The sequence below is a fragment of the Cylas formicarius genome, unplaced genomic scaffold (genome assembly GCF_029955315.1).
Source record: "Cylas formicarius isolate icCylForm1 unplaced genomic scaffold, icCylForm1.1 PGA_scaffold_10__41_contigs__length_53128322, whole genome shotgun sequence".
Taxonomy (NCBI): Eukaryota; Metazoa; Arthropoda; class Insecta; order Coleoptera; family Brentidae; genus Cylas; species Cylas formicarius.
Genome location: NW_026844214.1, coordinates 2331647 through 2348078, shown reverse-complemented (window position 1 = coordinate 2348078; position 16432 = coordinate 2331647). Strand labels below are relative to the sequence as shown.

At 34.4% G+C, this 16432-nt stretch overlaps 1 protein-coding gene across 1 annotated transcript; it reads right to left on the bottom strand.

Annotated features, from left to right (window-relative positions):
* Window positions 1-173: 173 nt before the first annotated feature.
* On the bottom strand, window positions 174-13306 carry LOC132703364 (mothers against decapentaplegic homolog 3). Its single transcript, XM_060672584.1, has 8 exons — window positions 12966-13306; window positions 12310-12512; window positions 12103-12232; window positions 11882-12048; window positions 11640-11817; window positions 8104-8309; window positions 7908-8052; window positions 174-3601 (listed from the first exon to the last, which is right to left on the bottom strand). Exons 1-8 carry the CDS (start codon window positions 13166-13168, stop codon window positions 3478-3480), a joined length of 1356 nt encoding a protein of 451 aa, XP_060528567.1. The 5' UTR covers window positions 13169-13306; the 3' UTR covers window positions 174-3477.
* Between the last annotated feature and the right edge of the window lie 3126 nt (window positions 13307-16432).

Below are 16432 nucleotides of genomic sequence, written 5' to 3'. Positions count from 1 at the left end.
AGCCATGACGTCATCCATCCCGTTTCACGTGTTGTTTTTATGAGATAAAATAATTTCTAGTCTTTTGATGGTGTTTTTAAGGTTTTAATGCAATGGATTTTTCTTGAACGACAAAAGCAATGGGGATTGGATACCTGGAAGGAGGGCGAGATGTTAATCAAAGACTCGGGTTGTGATGGCATGTTTTACTCGGTTTATTCAAATATATCATTCGACAAAATGTGGATAAAATTATACGATTCAAATGGACAAACAAAACATGTTATAATGTGATACGGTAAAAAAAATAACACCAACATCGAAAACATGAACATCTCTTAATTTTAGAAACTATGTATAATAGCAAATAAAATCCTATCGTTACAACAAACGTTTATTATTAACGCTTAACTCTAACAGAAAACTAGTTTGACTTAGAACGTAAATATACAGGTTGAGCCGACGAGTTGTGTAAACAATTCAAAACCGTAATATTTTTGAACGATTAAAAAGACAGACTGTATATAGATTTGCGTTACGGAATGAACTAAACAAGATTTTGCGTTGGGCCCAACCTGTACATAAAATTTTTAGCAGCAACATCATCCGAAAACAAACTTTGCGGAACAACTACAATGTTAAAATATACTTTTTTTCTATATAAAGCTAAACTGTAATAATAATAAATTTCAATATCACTTAATGAAAATCTTTTCATTTTGCTCACGACTCAATTTAACGCACTTAATAGAATATAATCACTTTTAAAATCAAAAATTCTTAAACGTAGTTATGTTTTATGGGGACCCACTCCAAAAAATAGTATTACCATCAGTCGTACTCGATTTGGAACGAACTATTTGCAAATTCGCGTCACGTAAGTTTATTTCGCGCTACATTGTAAAAATATTACCGACTGTTTCGAATTTAAATTTGTACAGCCACTGCCGATTACGAATTACAATAATATGAAGGTAAATTGTCGGGTACTCGCATAAAAAAAAGTTCATCATGTCAAAATTTCACGGTAACACGCTAAGCTCCAAAATCGTTGCGAGCAGTTGCTTAAGGGCCTATGCGCCAATTTACTCGAAACGGATTTTGTTACAGTTTTGGAACTTGCACATAAAATTTTATGATATTGTGCTGCCATTTTTAGGAGTTATTTGAAATTTACAAAAAGTTCTATATACCATCACATGGCTTGCGTAAACTTTGGTACCGGAAAACGGAGATGCAATGAAATAGGCTCCTGTATTTTTCATTTTCTAACAAACAAACTAAACACTACAAAAATGTCGTTGATACTTTGGTCTGTCAACTGGGCGGGTCAAAATAAAAATTAAGGAACCTCGACAGCCTACATTACGTTAGTTGCGAAAGGGTAATTCAATGAAATGTTGCATAAATAATAATAATAATTACTTTGAAGTAGTTCCTTTTCCGCAGAGTTAAGATTTTTAAACAAAATATGATGATTGATTCAAATAAGAGTTAAGGAACCAATTACGACAATTTTGCCCTCTAACTGTCGGAGTAACGACAAAACATATACATTTTTTTTTATTAATGAGCACTTATGTTTATACTTTTTTAAATCATTTTTAATAATTTTTTTAACGAGGTTCTTGCGGACAATGAAACCGAGAATTACGACGGTACCAACATGGAGACCGAGATCAAAGGAAGAGAACGCAGAAAAAAACCATAGTACATGACAACGAGTAGTAAATGCCAAATCTCTTATAAAAGTTTTAATTAATGGGAGAACCCGAGTTTCGAAAGTTAATATGGAGGTAGAAAATAATGTCAGTGATAGTGACGATTCAGACTACATAGACTAATTATAAAAAAAAGTTTCAGAGGGCATTTAGCTTAAGTCAATTTTTTTTTCTAAGTGTCGTTTTATTTTTTTTATTTTCCATACTTGCGATTTAGTTTTTTTTGTTTGCATGTTCTTTCAATAAAAAAGAGTACTTTGAATTTTTACAGATATAGTATTTTTTATGTCCAACTTAAATAAAACACCATTTATTTCTTTTTTTTTTATCACTTAGACTGATTGAGTTCTGAGTCCTCCATTTGTCGGTCTTATTGTGCTTAACAAGTCATTTAAAATTGAAACAACACTTATCATACACATTTTTTTTTAATTTGACGTTTTGTGACCTGAATCTGTTTACAAAGAATCGAGATTTATCCTGCAATACTTAGATGCTATCACAGACTTCACGTATGGTGTAGGCTGCAATCTCACTAGAGGCACATACAAAATTGCATATCGCTCCAAGAGACTCCGTAACTGATGTTACATATACTGAAGAAATTGTGGACTATTTTGTTGTCCTTTATGATGATTATATTGGAGATATTTTTATTCTGATGCATGATGATGTCACTCAAAACTACTTAAAACAATGTAGACTTTCTCTTCACCATTACGTCCAGAAACCAATGGAAAATGTTTGGGACATGCTTGGACGAAGAATACGAAGTCAGGCTTCTGCACCTTTGACTTTAAATAAATAGCATTGCTATTAGTTGAATGGGAACTTATCTGTTAAGAAGACTTCTGATTTTAAAAAAAAGTGGGTGATTCTGTTTTAACTTTGATTTTTTATGTTTGTTCCCACTGGTGATTGATAAATAATCTAATAATGAAATTATTGTATGAATTAGATAATCTTGAACACATTTCATCATATTTTTTATGTAATACCATTTCTTTCAGAGAGAAGCTTCAAAAGTTAATATGAAGATAGAAAATAATGTCAGTGATAGTGACGATTCAAAACTACATAGACTAAATAAACAAACTTTCAGAGGACATTTATCTTAAGCCAATTTTTTTTTGAAAATTTCGTTTTATTTTTCTAAATTTCCTTAATTTTGCTTTAGTTTTCTTGTATTTGAATATGTATAAAATTTATTTTATGTCGGTACCGTGCAATGGCAAATTGAAAATTTGTTTCTCGTTCTTGACCGCTTTCAAGTTGTAGTAAAATCATTTGAGACTTTTAAAGTTAAATAGATGAATAATATGCATAATTTTTTTTTAAAAAAATCTAGTTTTAAAATCTTAGAAATTTTGGTAAAGTAAATTTAAATTTAATTTTAAAAATTTCGTAAATTTAAGTAAAAAAGTAACAGAACGGAATCATCGAGGTCATTATTCAGGGAAATATATGGAAAAACTTTTTGTTACCGATACAGGTCAATTTTCATTAATTTAACGTCACATTGGCGTTTTTTTTTCGTGGTGTTGTAGTGAAAACAATAAAGTATTACAAACCATTAAGTTTCTGTCAACTTTGTCGAACCCATTTTTCCCACCCGAGGACTCGTTCTATCGTTTCTGTATAGTGTATGAAAAAACCCGGCATCGCAACGACTTACGCACATCCACACCCTTCCAGATGGCAGATTACGGTTAAATGCGGAGTGGATCCCGTTCGACGAGCGTTCATAATTCACATGCACATGGGATAAACACCAAATCTATGACATTGAACTGCACGGTAACCTAGGAGAACCCATCTGGGTCAGGACCCGGTCCAACCACTGTAAGGGACCGTTCAAGTGAAGTTCTATCCAGCACGGTGTCGACGTCACCGTCTGGCGCCTGAAGAAAAAAAAAGTTACGTATAAGGTTGGTAATTCCACAAGAAAAATAATTTCAAACAAATCAAATGTCATTTGTTGCCAACTAAAAATTTCGACGGAAGGAATGAAAGATCTTAGATATGAAGCTAGCGCCAAAATTTCCCGGCCTGACATAGATGCAGCTCCAGTATCACGATAAAACTTTGTCTCCTTTTAAATATATATCTTAGTAGGCTGCGAAAAAAAAATTGAAGTCTTGCGTCAAATAGTTTTTTATTGACAGCATTTTAAACAAGACGTGTCCGAAAAAATGTAGCAAATAACGCAAATTGAGCATAGAGCAGTCATAAAGTTATTGACAAAAGAAGGGTTAGCACCCAAAATTATTAAAGAACGGCTGGATTGTGTGTACGGTCAAAGTTCTCCTTCGTATTCCGTAGTGAAAGAATGGGCAAAACGTTTTTGAATGGGGCAGGAGTCCCCTGAAGATGATTCAAGAACTGGTCGACCAGTGGAGGTCATAACGGAAGACATTGTTGCGATTGTGGGAGAAGTGGTATTGAGTGATCGACGTTTAAAGGTCAAGCAAATCTCAGAAATTACTAAGCTTTCTGATACAAATGTTCGTCGAATCCTGCATGATCATTTAGGTATGCATAAGGTAGTGCAAGATGGGTTCTTAAAAACCTTTCGGCTATTCAAAAACAACGCCGTGTTGAGTACGCGGCGGTCTTTTTTGGAACTCTGTGGGTCGGAACCGAAGCCTGTGATAGAAACTATTGTGACGGGAGATGAAACTATGGTTCTCTATTATGACCTTCTATCGAGAAAAGAATCAATGGGGTGGCGTCGTAAGTGTGAAGCACCTCCCAAGAAGGCTGCCAGTCAACAAAAACGGTGATGGCCACGATCTTTTGGGATTGTGAAGGAATTCTTTTGATAAATTTTAAAGAAACTAATACCACTGTCAACGGTAAATATTACGCAACATTATTACATAATGCCATGCCAGACTGCATAAGCCTTTTTGGTAGCGACAGACGAAAAAAACTGTACTGAAGTGTACCAGGAAAGCGATTTGCAATATGCTGCATGATGTGGGGTGCAATTTCTATGGACATACCCTGTTTTCATCCGTGGTCATGCGGCAGGAGGTTTACCAGGTGCTAGGTACATTGAGGATATTTTATCGGAGAGAATTCATTTTTATGCATGACAATGCTAGGCGGCAAACCACAAGGATCGTGCAAGATTACTTTATAAAAGTCGGTTTTCGAGTTATGGAGTGGCCAGCATGCAGTTCCGACCTGAATCCGATCGAACATTTAAGGGATGAGCTTATTGTTGCAGTAGAGGAAGAGTGGCTTAACATTCCATAAGAAACAGCAGCGAACTTGATTAGATCTATGCCTAATCGAGTAAAAAATGTTATTAGGGCAAGAGAGGGTCATACACATTATTTAAAAATAAGTGTTGAGTTGCTAATTGTCAATAACGCTATCTGTTTTTAGCAATTAAAAAAAATACTTTGACTTGTGTAATTATTTTACGATGCTAAACCTAAAAAGTAGAAATAAATTTTAATCTGATCAGTAATTTAAAAAAAAAATCGAAGTCAAAAGTTTTCTATGCAAGTTTATAAATTGTCGACCAATGGAATAAACTATTACGAACGCAGGCGACGAAAAATAGCGGCCTGGGCGAGTATTGCCGGTATTGGTAGTCACTTGACCCTAATAGGTCCAGGATTGAAATAGGCTGCATTGCAATAAAATGGTTTCCTAAGGATTTCCTTTAACATTAATTATTTAAAAGTATTTGGAAACTTATTTGAGCTGAATATCTGCCAGTGATGAAACCTTTTTTGACATTTTCAAAGGTTTTTTGTGTCTCTAGGCTTGCTTTTATCGCTGCCTCCATTTGCTCTGCTTTGACATCAGCTAAACGAACCACATTGTGCTGTTTGGGTGAAGTAGTTTGGGGCATTCTCGAAATAATTGGCACAGCACCTTCCGAGCATATTCTTTGTACTCTCCTTTAACTAGGCACTTGTCAATCCAAATAACATCTTTCTCTGCATACAGCTGGTTTCTTTAATTGCCTAATATCATTAGGTATCTTTCTTAGCCAAACTTCTTTTTGATTCGGGTCAGATGGTAAACTGAAAGTGGAAACGGGTCCCGTTTCTTCGGACTTGTAATTTGACCGACGCCCAAAAAAAAAAAAAAATGCCCACGGGTTTTCTCAAACATTTTAGTTATTGATAACACAAAAAATACAGTTAAAAACCGACTTTCAAAGTTTAAAATACGGCGGTATAACCTGCAATCCAAAGATACAACTTCGCGGGCAGTTTGCACTGTTGTTTGTCGGATTGGTTTTTACTACGAATCCACACGGGTTTTTAAAACATTCCAGTTATTACTGACACAAAAGAAAACAATAAAAAAATCGAGTTTTAAACAATTTAACACGCCGATAACCTACATAAACATACGTGTTTTCCGGACCGCAGCCGGACTGGCTGAAATTGCTGGATCTCTTAGAGTCACGTGACTTTCGCACGGCAGGGCCGGTCTTTTTCGTCGGCTGCGATTACCAATAAACTATGAACGAATAAAGTCTGTTCATAGATATAAGAAAGTGACTAACTGATACGAATTGAGGAAAGACCCGGGGGGGCAAGCTGTAAGAATGAAATATGGCCGAACAGGTCCGTACTTTGCTTAGAATTTAAGTATTTGGGATTTTGTTACGGAAGATACTAAACAATATTTATTTATTTATGTTTGTATTTACGTTTAAATCTAAAATAAAATTACAAATTATTTTTGTTACCTACTTAAATTACTTAAAATTATTCACATAATATCACTATCGCTATCGCCTGTTCTAATTATTATTTGTTTTATATTATTTGCAATATGGATATGATTGTTTCGCTTTATCTATATGTTTAACAGAATTTGCCCAACTTTGTGGAGGGATGTTAAAAACTTCGGTTTATATAAGTTTGAGGACTTTGGAGTTAACACGGGGAAAAACAATGTTACGACGAATGGCAGATTTCAGTTGGTGTTCAATGGGATTATATATATAGTGGTAAGGTGGAAGCCTTAAAACTGTATGCCCTAGATTTTTTGGATAATTATCACAGATGTATTCCTTTTGTGGGTTCAAGTTTTGTAGAACCTCAATTAATTGCTTTTTGGTATAATCTTCGTGAAAATAAATGTCGTTATTATACATGTAGTTTTGGATTGTTGCTTTTGTGTCACACGAGGAAGGGGTTTTAGTCAACTGTCTACTGTGATAACTTGCATTGTCCATTACAATTACGCTATTAGGAGGAATCTTTGGAACTAGTTTGTTTTTAAACCAAATTTCAAATAAATCAGCGGTGGTGTCTTCATGGTAATCCAGAGAAGAATCTTTAATATTTTTCGCAGACAGAGAAAGTCCATTTGGAATCCAACCATCTTTTCATCATTCTGTTACCTCTTTTTGATGGCGCGTTTGTTTTACACACAGTTGAGTCAACCCAACTCTTTTTCGGGGTATCATAAGTGTCGAACCAGGTTTCTTCCAAGTAAATAATTGGCCTTTGTTGTTCTCTGTAAATCCTAATTTTTTCAAGATATTCCAGTCGCCATTTCCGAATTCTAAGATTCCATTAAAACATGCCTTTTGTCAATTTTTTTAAATCTAAAACCCATGTGTTGAATACACTTCCATAAGGTAGTTCTGCCGTATTTAACACCGGTTTCATTTTTTTCAAGCATCCTAATTATGATATCTAATGTAGGCAACGCTTTGTTCCGCGTATAACTGGTAATTTTTACGCCGTATTATATCTTGATCACTACACTCGAGAAAACGTCGGCATCGCTTCTTTTTTTCCTCGCTGAAATGCGATTAATCACAATTTTCCATACAATTGATGTTGGAATTTTCGTCAATGTTGCCGTTTCTTCTAAAAATGCTGGCACCACGTTCAATGAGAGTGAAATAAACATTGTTTATAACTTCCTCAGTCTCAACAGAATAGTGTTTTTCACACGCACACGATTCAACACACGCTGCATTACACACGAAATAAGAATGATTACTAATAAACTTAAACCAAGTAGTATGCCAAACCAAAGAATGTTAAACACACACAGGTAGGTATAAAATTGTTTTCTGTTATGCACCACAATTTTATCTGAATTTAAATTCTGAAACTTTAGGTAATAATCTTGTTGAGTTGTATGTTAATGACCACCCTTGGATAATCCCATTCAAAAGCAATTGGTCACTTTCTTATATCTACGAACGGACCATACCTGTATTCCGCTCCCCAACCTTTGACGAATGACATTCTGATGGTGCACATGCGCGTCAACTGAAACACCGCCTCGAATCCCTGACTGACCGATTGCGACAACAAGGCGGCGAATTCCTGGTTGTTGAATATTTTCAGGTTGCAGCCTGAAACACAGGAACCTCTGTTGAAAAGAAAACGGAAGAGACGGGCGTCACCTGGGGGTATTTTACACACGGTAGCCGGATGCCAACCGTATCTTTGGTTGCAGTTGGGCGACTGCACGAATATGCTCGAATCACTCAGGCATTCGGCGAACACTTCGCCGCCGATGTAATACAGTCTCACCCCTTTGCCGATATGCCTCCGCGTCTGTTCGACGACAGTGTTCCGATTGACGTTCGACAAAAGGCCCAAACAAAATCTGTAGGATGTAAAAATCGTTCGTTAGGCGCAACTTTTGGTACCAAGGTATACTTCGGCCAGAAATATAGTGTTTTACGACCGACCCCGTGATTAAATTTGCCTACTGCCGAGACTACACTAACAAGCGGGATATAAGTGTGTTTTCAATCTTTTTCTCCGAGCAATTCTTGAAACAGTTACACAAAAAAAGTCTCATCAAAGTTGTACCGTATATCGTGGGGAACGTTGTTTGTGGGAGGCCGAAAATTTTTAAAAAATAAAAAATTTCAATCTTTTCGAAGCAACGTAGGTATTTAAAAAAAAAAAAGAAAATGGGAATTTTTGAGGAGTATCATAATATCCATGAAAATGATAAATTGAGAATACTAACTAATGATGGAGAACGTTGGAGACTTATTTTATAGTATTTGTGAATAGATCTCATTGACCTCTAACTTCGATACAAATTTCAATCTTTTCGGAAAAACGTAGATTTTTAAAAAAATTAAAAATCTAAAATTTATGAGGAAAAATATGATAAACATGAAAAAGCCACAAAATTTTTAGTATTTTGAAAAAAAAAACTGTAATATTTTAAATACTTGTACTATTGCTACTGTTTTGCTACAGATTTTCTTATTTAGAAAAAAGTTCATTTACAAATATATCAATATTATTGATTTGAGGGTTGGAAGTTTTTTGCATAATGTGGCCCAGTTAAAAGTTTGATTGTGAAGGATCCGTCGAAAACCAACAATATGAAGATTGAGATAGACTATACAGTATTTTCTGCAGATATATATGTATACAGCCAAAACGATTACAATATAACTAATAAAATTATATTTCAAAAACAAAGGACGTTTGTTTAGCATATTGGGTATTTATAGTGGAATAACAATTATTGTTGAGCCTCAAATATTCTAAGATAATTGTTACTAGTATACTACGACCAGAAATATAGTGCTTTTACAACCGACCCTGTCATTAATTTTGCCTACTGTTTATTACTCCAAAACCGCCGCCCCTTATAGAACACAATTTATACACATTATGAAGCTTTTGAATCTGATATGTTTGAAGAGTAGGCGTATATTTTTTGACATCTCCACATTGTACAAAAACCCTCATACCTTGATGGATGCACCAGATCTTCTGGCATCTGTTGGTTTTCATATTTCTCATACTAATGCAAGAAATAAGGCTCTTTTTAACATTGATTTTCATAGGACTAACTATGGCGTTTATTCTCAAATAACGAGCGTATTGATTTATTTTCTGACTCTCTCAGAAGTTTTAATTGTAAAGTAAAGAAGACTGTTTTTAATCAACCCGCCGCCTTGTAAACTTGGTAGTTTGGCAATTGTGAGTGTTGTTTGGATTAAGTATTATTACTCGATTGACATGTGTGGGTACTATTTTTCTTAGGTTAAACTATATTGTAAATGCTTAATGCGACAATAAAAATTTTCATTCTAATTTTTAATTTACACGACACTAACAAGCGGGATATAAGTATGTTTTCAATCTTTTTCGCTGAGCAACTCTTGAAACAGGTATATAAAAAAATTAGTACAAAGTAACAATTTATTACTTTCTATTGCATGACATTTCTACCTAGTATCATTACTAATATATAAAATATTAAATATTATATTAATAAAGTGTCAGTCACTTAAAAAATCGTCACTATCGCTACTGTTGTCACCTAGTTCTAAGACAGTATTTATACACGATTTTGAGTGCATAATTTTGGCTAGCCGACCATATACCCCTCTGTGCGACGTCTACAAGAGTGCGGAAAAATGGTGCGTTACCACGAAAAGGAGAGTAAATACCGACTGCTCTTAAGGATATATGTTCGTTTATACGTTTTGATTGAGATATTTGACAATAAAAAATAATTTTAATATTAAAAATAGGTAAAAAAATAAGTTCTTCAGAATTCTTAAAAAAAAAATCAAAATACACATTTCTACACCATTTTTATCTATTTTACTTCACTGGTACTACATATCAAGCATTAAAATCACATAAGGCAATTAAAACGTTTTTTTTTTAATTCTTTTTCACCTAAATTTCATATTATGCCCTACGCAATCAAATATATCCTTAATATGATGACTCATACTTTAGCGTTTAATAGCTTTTGATACAGGAGGCTCCCGAAGTGAAATCATCCACAGTAATCACCGACATCTGTGCCTAACAGACCCGTCAGTTACGGCAAGTCGCGTCGGAACTTAACCTTGCTTATTTCATGGCGACCTTGCATTGATTTCTATTTTTAGTTTTGATATGATTTGCTGATGGTGACATCATTACTACACATTACTACACACCAAAACTAAAATGTACCTATCCAAAAATTATTGCTCGAAAGTACCTACCATCAAACACCCTATATCCGAATTTAACGCCATTTCAGAATATGCACTACCCATCCAATTTGTGACGTCACGTTAATTTCGAATTTTGCGAAAAATTTTCATATGTAGTAGTGTTCGTTTTTTTGTCACTCTCTGATGTGGACTATATGTCTTCATAACACAAATATACCACTCATTGTTGAATATTTTTTATTTTTATTATATTTATACTAGAAACAACATTAATTCCACAAACCACTGTCAGATTTAACTATGCGTGGTGGATACTAAATTGATCAAGTTCAAAATAAATTAAACGAGGATGTCACTAGATTCTTTTAAATTTAACATCTCTCAACTTGGGTCTATTTTTTGATTCAACTTTTACAACTTAAGACATCTTCTATTGAAAACTCAAAAAAATATTACCAACAGATTTTTTGATAGAATTTGATAGACATAGTCCATAAACTCAGTACGTCCAAAATCTTGTTCTGAATTTATCTATGGTATCCGTCATCGCCAGGCCGTATCTAACCAATTGGCCTGTACCAAATGGCTCTCAACATTTATATTCTTTACAATATTTCAAAGGAACTGAAAATATTATCTCCCTATCAGTTCAGAAGGAAATATAGACATTTATTATTAAATCACACTCTTTTACCTTCCACAATTTTTACAAACAAGTTATTACACTTTTTTTTTTATTTTTAACCAGGGGATGAACTAACATCTTTTTGTTATTGATTTTTATCCTTTTTGGCAACATCTGGAACTGGACTAAAGTGTTTTTTTTGTGTTCGTCCCAAAAAAACTTAGTTTTAAATGTCAAAAATCTCAGGCTATGATATCTGCCTTTTCAAAGCTGAACTGAATATGCCACTTCTTAGATAACCAAATATTAAATTTATTTCATTTGGTATAAACTAAGCTAACTTTTTATATTAATTATGGTAAGATTGTAGGCCAAAAAGTACCTTTCGGAATTGCTGGGGTCTGTAAACCCATCGACCGTGATTGAGGGTTGACTGGCGTGGAACGTTTCACCGACTCGCGTGTTCAGCTCATAGTAACTGATACTGCACCAAAATGTTGGTTCGCAATATAAAACGGGTTGAGCATCGACGGGAGGGCTGGGGGTAATTCTTGACAGACCTGAAAAGGGTATAAACGATCAACGATCATCAAAAATTTTACTATTACAGGTGGAAAAACTCACTGAGGTTGTCATTGGGATCGATAGGATCTCCATCTTCCGACATATAGCCCGGGGGAGGAGTTTCAGTTGGCGGCACAATGCTAAGAGGCGACTCCATGTTAGTGGGTGTACCGTTTGGGCATATTCCAACTGTATCCATGTACCCTCCAGTGTGCTGCATGTGGATTCTTAAAGCACAAATAAGAGAAATAAAAAATCAACGGTTTGTAACCCTCGCTCACCCCAAATTGCTGGTATTATGAGGAAATGAAGTATTCTCTGGTACAGAAGTGCTTAAATCCTCCAAAGAATGTGGAAAGAGATTGTTCTCGTCGCCCAATGTATGGCGGGGTACCAAAATAGCGGGCAATGCTTCAATTAAAGAGATCAAGAATAACACAACTGAACCGCTTGGTACCACAATAAAACACAACAAAAATTCAACTGACCAGGGCTTTCGATTCTTGTGTAGTGATAAGGATTTACACAGACTTCGTCCTTTTTCAACGAATAAGCATACTCGCAATGATCCAGAGCTCTCAGTTCGTGATGGGATTGTAACTCAGGCCATCTCCAAAGGCGGCAGTAAATAACGTGAGGCAAACCCTTTCTTTGCTGCTGAATGCTGCCTAATTCAGCAGTTGGTCTTATTCTAAAATTTTATTAAAATTGTATTCAACGCGACAAAAATCCTTCCATTTATTTATTCTGACAGATTTTTTTGTGTAAGAGAAATATGTATTTATTTGCATTTTTTGATATTGTTTGGAAATTAATAAAAACAACAATTCCGTCCAGCAAACGCTTCTCTCATTGAGAAAAACGAATCCGTAAAATCACTAACAAAACTGATCAATAAACTCCAAATAAGTCAAAAATGCGATTAATTCGCGGTCGCCAAAACTTAAAAAAATCTCAAATAAGCGGCCCTTAAAAGTGTTTCCAAACTAATTAGATGTAAATGTCCCAGACTGGTTGGTGCGGGGCATTTTCCAGACATTTAGGGTAGGTCACAAGTCAGACGTGGTGCAGTAAGGGGGGTACAGAAATCCATAACATGACCTTAAACTTCGCATCTCAAACGCGAGAGAAACAATAACAATACCTGGGCACAGTCACGCATTTCGTATTATGATTCTGAGATGATATAGCTCGTTCGAGTTCTTCCAAAGCGCCGGATTTCTTTAGCTTTTTCACCAAACTTTTAACTGCCTTCTCGCACCATTTGTCGTCGGCGTCTGAGCCTTTTTTCCAGCCCAACAGACGCTTGACAACGGGCGGAGTGAATGACGGCAGCATTCCGTTCATCACAGATATGCTAAAAATGCATCAGAACACAAAGACAAAGCACGTGCTCCGCGTAATCTCCGCAAATACCATAAATTTATGACATAAAAATATTATTGCTTACAGCAGCCATATTGTTCTTTGACATTGACAGTCGCATTGCGAATCGATTCTCATTGGATAAGCAATTCGGAAATGTCAAAAAAGAACCTTCCTTTTTTCTCCAGATTCCTATCCTTGTTGGTGGCTTTTTGACATTCGCACGGTTAGAGCAGCAGCGCAAAGGTGGCACCATTAGCGGATTAGAACAACGTCATAGATTAAACACTCAAACTTGATTTATAGAAACATATTATGGTAATGCTCATTTTTTGCGCCGATTAATAACAATTTCCATTACTTTGATTACTTAGATGTTGTCAATGTATGTTTAAGAGATATGAACACCGAAGTTATTGCGTAATTTCAATGATAAAATCTTACCGATAGGAGATGCCTTTGTGAAAATTTTTTTTTAAGAGATCGTTTCCTGCAATTTTTTTCACCGTCGCATTTAAAGACCGGTAACAAATTTTCTAAGCTAGGATAGCGGTAATTATTTTATAATTTAACGTCTTGATTTTTGTCCTCGTCCATCTAATTCTCCGACTGGTATTATGTTTCACCGCAAAGCGGATGACTTCATGGTCGCTAAATCCAAATATCTGTGTGCTGCAACTTACTTTACTATACTGCTTTTACTAGCTAATTTCTTTCTACGTAAAGTTTCTTTATGGAAAATAAGTTCCCAACCCGCTTAAATTGTGGATTTTCCACTTGAGGGTGATGGATATTAGCTATAAAGATATAAGTGAGAAAAAAAGAAACAATAATATTGTAGGTCACTATATAAGCACTCCCAACAATAATTTACAGTACAACTTTAGACACGAATTACTGAGTTACTTATATTATTTGGGCTAGTACTTAACTAAACGAATTGGCAAAGTTGTATGTTATTAATAGTGATTTTGCGAATGAAATAATGTCCGTATACAAATTTTGATTGCGTTTAATATCGTTTCGTTTCATTTCAAGGTGACAAAATGGAAACAAAATGGCGCCGGAAATCCAATAACCGATTATAAGACATAGGCTAAGTTCTGATAAATTACAAAAATGGAGCAATAAATATATACTTAATAGTCAAAAGGGAAATTTTCCACTTAAAACTGAATTGTAATTAGCCAAATAGAGTCTACTAGTTTTGAAAAAAAAATAAAAAATACGGAGATTTTTTTCCCCCTTGGACAGCAGAGTCGATGAAATCGAATTTTTGCGAAAGCATATATGCACTTGGCAAAGAAACTTATATTTCCTCCATTGGTATGGAAATGTCCAAGATTGAAAAAAAATTTCTCTGTCCGTTCTCTGTTCTCTAGCGACGCTCCATAAAAATACGAATAACTTCCAAACAGTTTGGTCTAAAGTATTCAAATTTGTCCCTTTTGAAATATTCCAGAAGACACATTCGCTAAAAAAAAATAGTCAAGATCAAATCCTGGCGTCTATCTTTTTTCGGGATGTTCTTCTGTTTTTCATACATCGCTATAGTGTCAGAAATTTGAAGCTGTCGAGTTCAAATTTAGCAGGCGAATTGCTTTCAGTCCGGGCAGTATTTTTTAATAATTAAAAACCGCGTTGCAGTGGTCCAAGCAATAATTTAAAAAAAAAATGGTTACACAAGACCCAAATTTAAAAATCACTAAAAATAAGATTTTTAAAAAATGTACAGGGTGCGTCGGAAATTAGCAAAAAAAAAACAAATACTGGTTTCTTCTTTTACCGAAAATTGGATATATCTATGTTACAATTGTCAGTTTGTATTACTTTGCCATATCGAGAGTATGTAAAGCTAACATTTTTATAATTGCCGTTTTCACATATCGTACAGGGTGTTTGGGATATTTCGTGATATATTTGAAAGTATAAATGTGTTATATTTGTATCTGTCGATTTGGCTGGGCAGTAGAAATCCATACCCACATTTAAACTTAGAAGTTATCGAAAGTCACGAAGTATTTTTTTAAATTTTTAAAAAATATTTTATGGGTTATTTTGACCTTCAGAAAAAAAAATTTCTCTAATAATATAAATATAAAAGTTATTGAACTGAAAGTCAGTGTTAACTTGAAACGTTAACCATAAAAGTGGGAGCATGTATGCTGTAATTAATTTAAGTATTTATTGCGGCAAAAGAAAAATTAAGAATTTTCAGAAAAATGTTTGAAATGTCATGAGACGGCGCCGATATTTAGTTCAAATACTGAAGTATGTTCATAATCGTCTAATTTATTCAACAATTGTATTATTAGAATTAACCACGAGTGAGAACAAACAATACAAAATATCAAAAATTACAGTTAAAACAAAATCACCTAAATGTTTCCGTCTCTTTTTTTTTACTGGGAATAGTAATAAAACTGTTATAACGTAAAATATGCACAAGTTAAAAATATGAAATAATTAATATAGCCTATTTCAAAAACTATTGAACTTCTGAAAAATCATAGGCACTTAACTGTGTAAAATCCATTATATCGTCAAAAAAGTGTCTAATTTATATTAGACATTAGATATCCGATAGATAAATAGGTGAGTTAATGAAAAAACTAAATAGTTAATAATATTTAGGTTATTCGAAGAAATTAAAAGAAATCTAAAAATACGTAAATTAATACTGATTGAATATTTTTATTTAGACATATCAAAAATACGCAAAAATAGACTGCTTATATGCAGTGGAGTTCAGATATAGTAAACCCGTTTATTGTGAACACTCGGTTATAATGGACACTTTTTTGCAATACACTCAAAAAGTCAATGTAATGACAAATGTAAATTTTTACTGTTTATAGTGAACCCGGATATAGTGAACTTTCGGATACAATGAACCAAATTTTCCGCTTTTATTTACCTTTTTCGGGGGTTCCCCCAGTTATTCTCGGGAGAATAAAATGAACATAGCACATTATTTACCGCAGACCTGCTCCAATGGGATACAGAATTGAAGAAGAACAACAGAAAAATTATTCTTCTTGTAGATAATTGTCCAGCACATCCCAATGTTCCTTTGAGCCAAATCAAACTGGTTTTTATGCCACCCAATACCAGTTCAAATCTGCAGCCCATGGATCAAAGCATAATTCATTCCCTGAAGTGTAGGAAGATGTTGCTGATAAAGATTATAGAAGCAATTGATGGTGGACGAGAGTTTTCAGTGAGCTTATTGGATGCTGTAAATTT

Excerpts from the sequence above, each read along its gene's own strand:
- LOC132703364 (XM_060672584.1), bottom strand. The coding sequence starts at position 13,168 with ATGAACGGAATGCTGCCGTCATTCACTCCGCCCGTTGTCAAGCGTCTG. Across the intron at positions 12,049-12,102 it reads CATAATACCAGCAATTTGGG|AATCCACATGCAGCACACTG; the intron begins GTGAGCGAGGGT and ends TTGTGCTTTAAG. Across the intron at positions 8,310-11,639 it reads GACCCCAGCAATTCCGAAAG|ATTTTGTTTGGGCCTTTTGT; the intron begins GTACTTTTTGGC and ends TACATCCTACAG.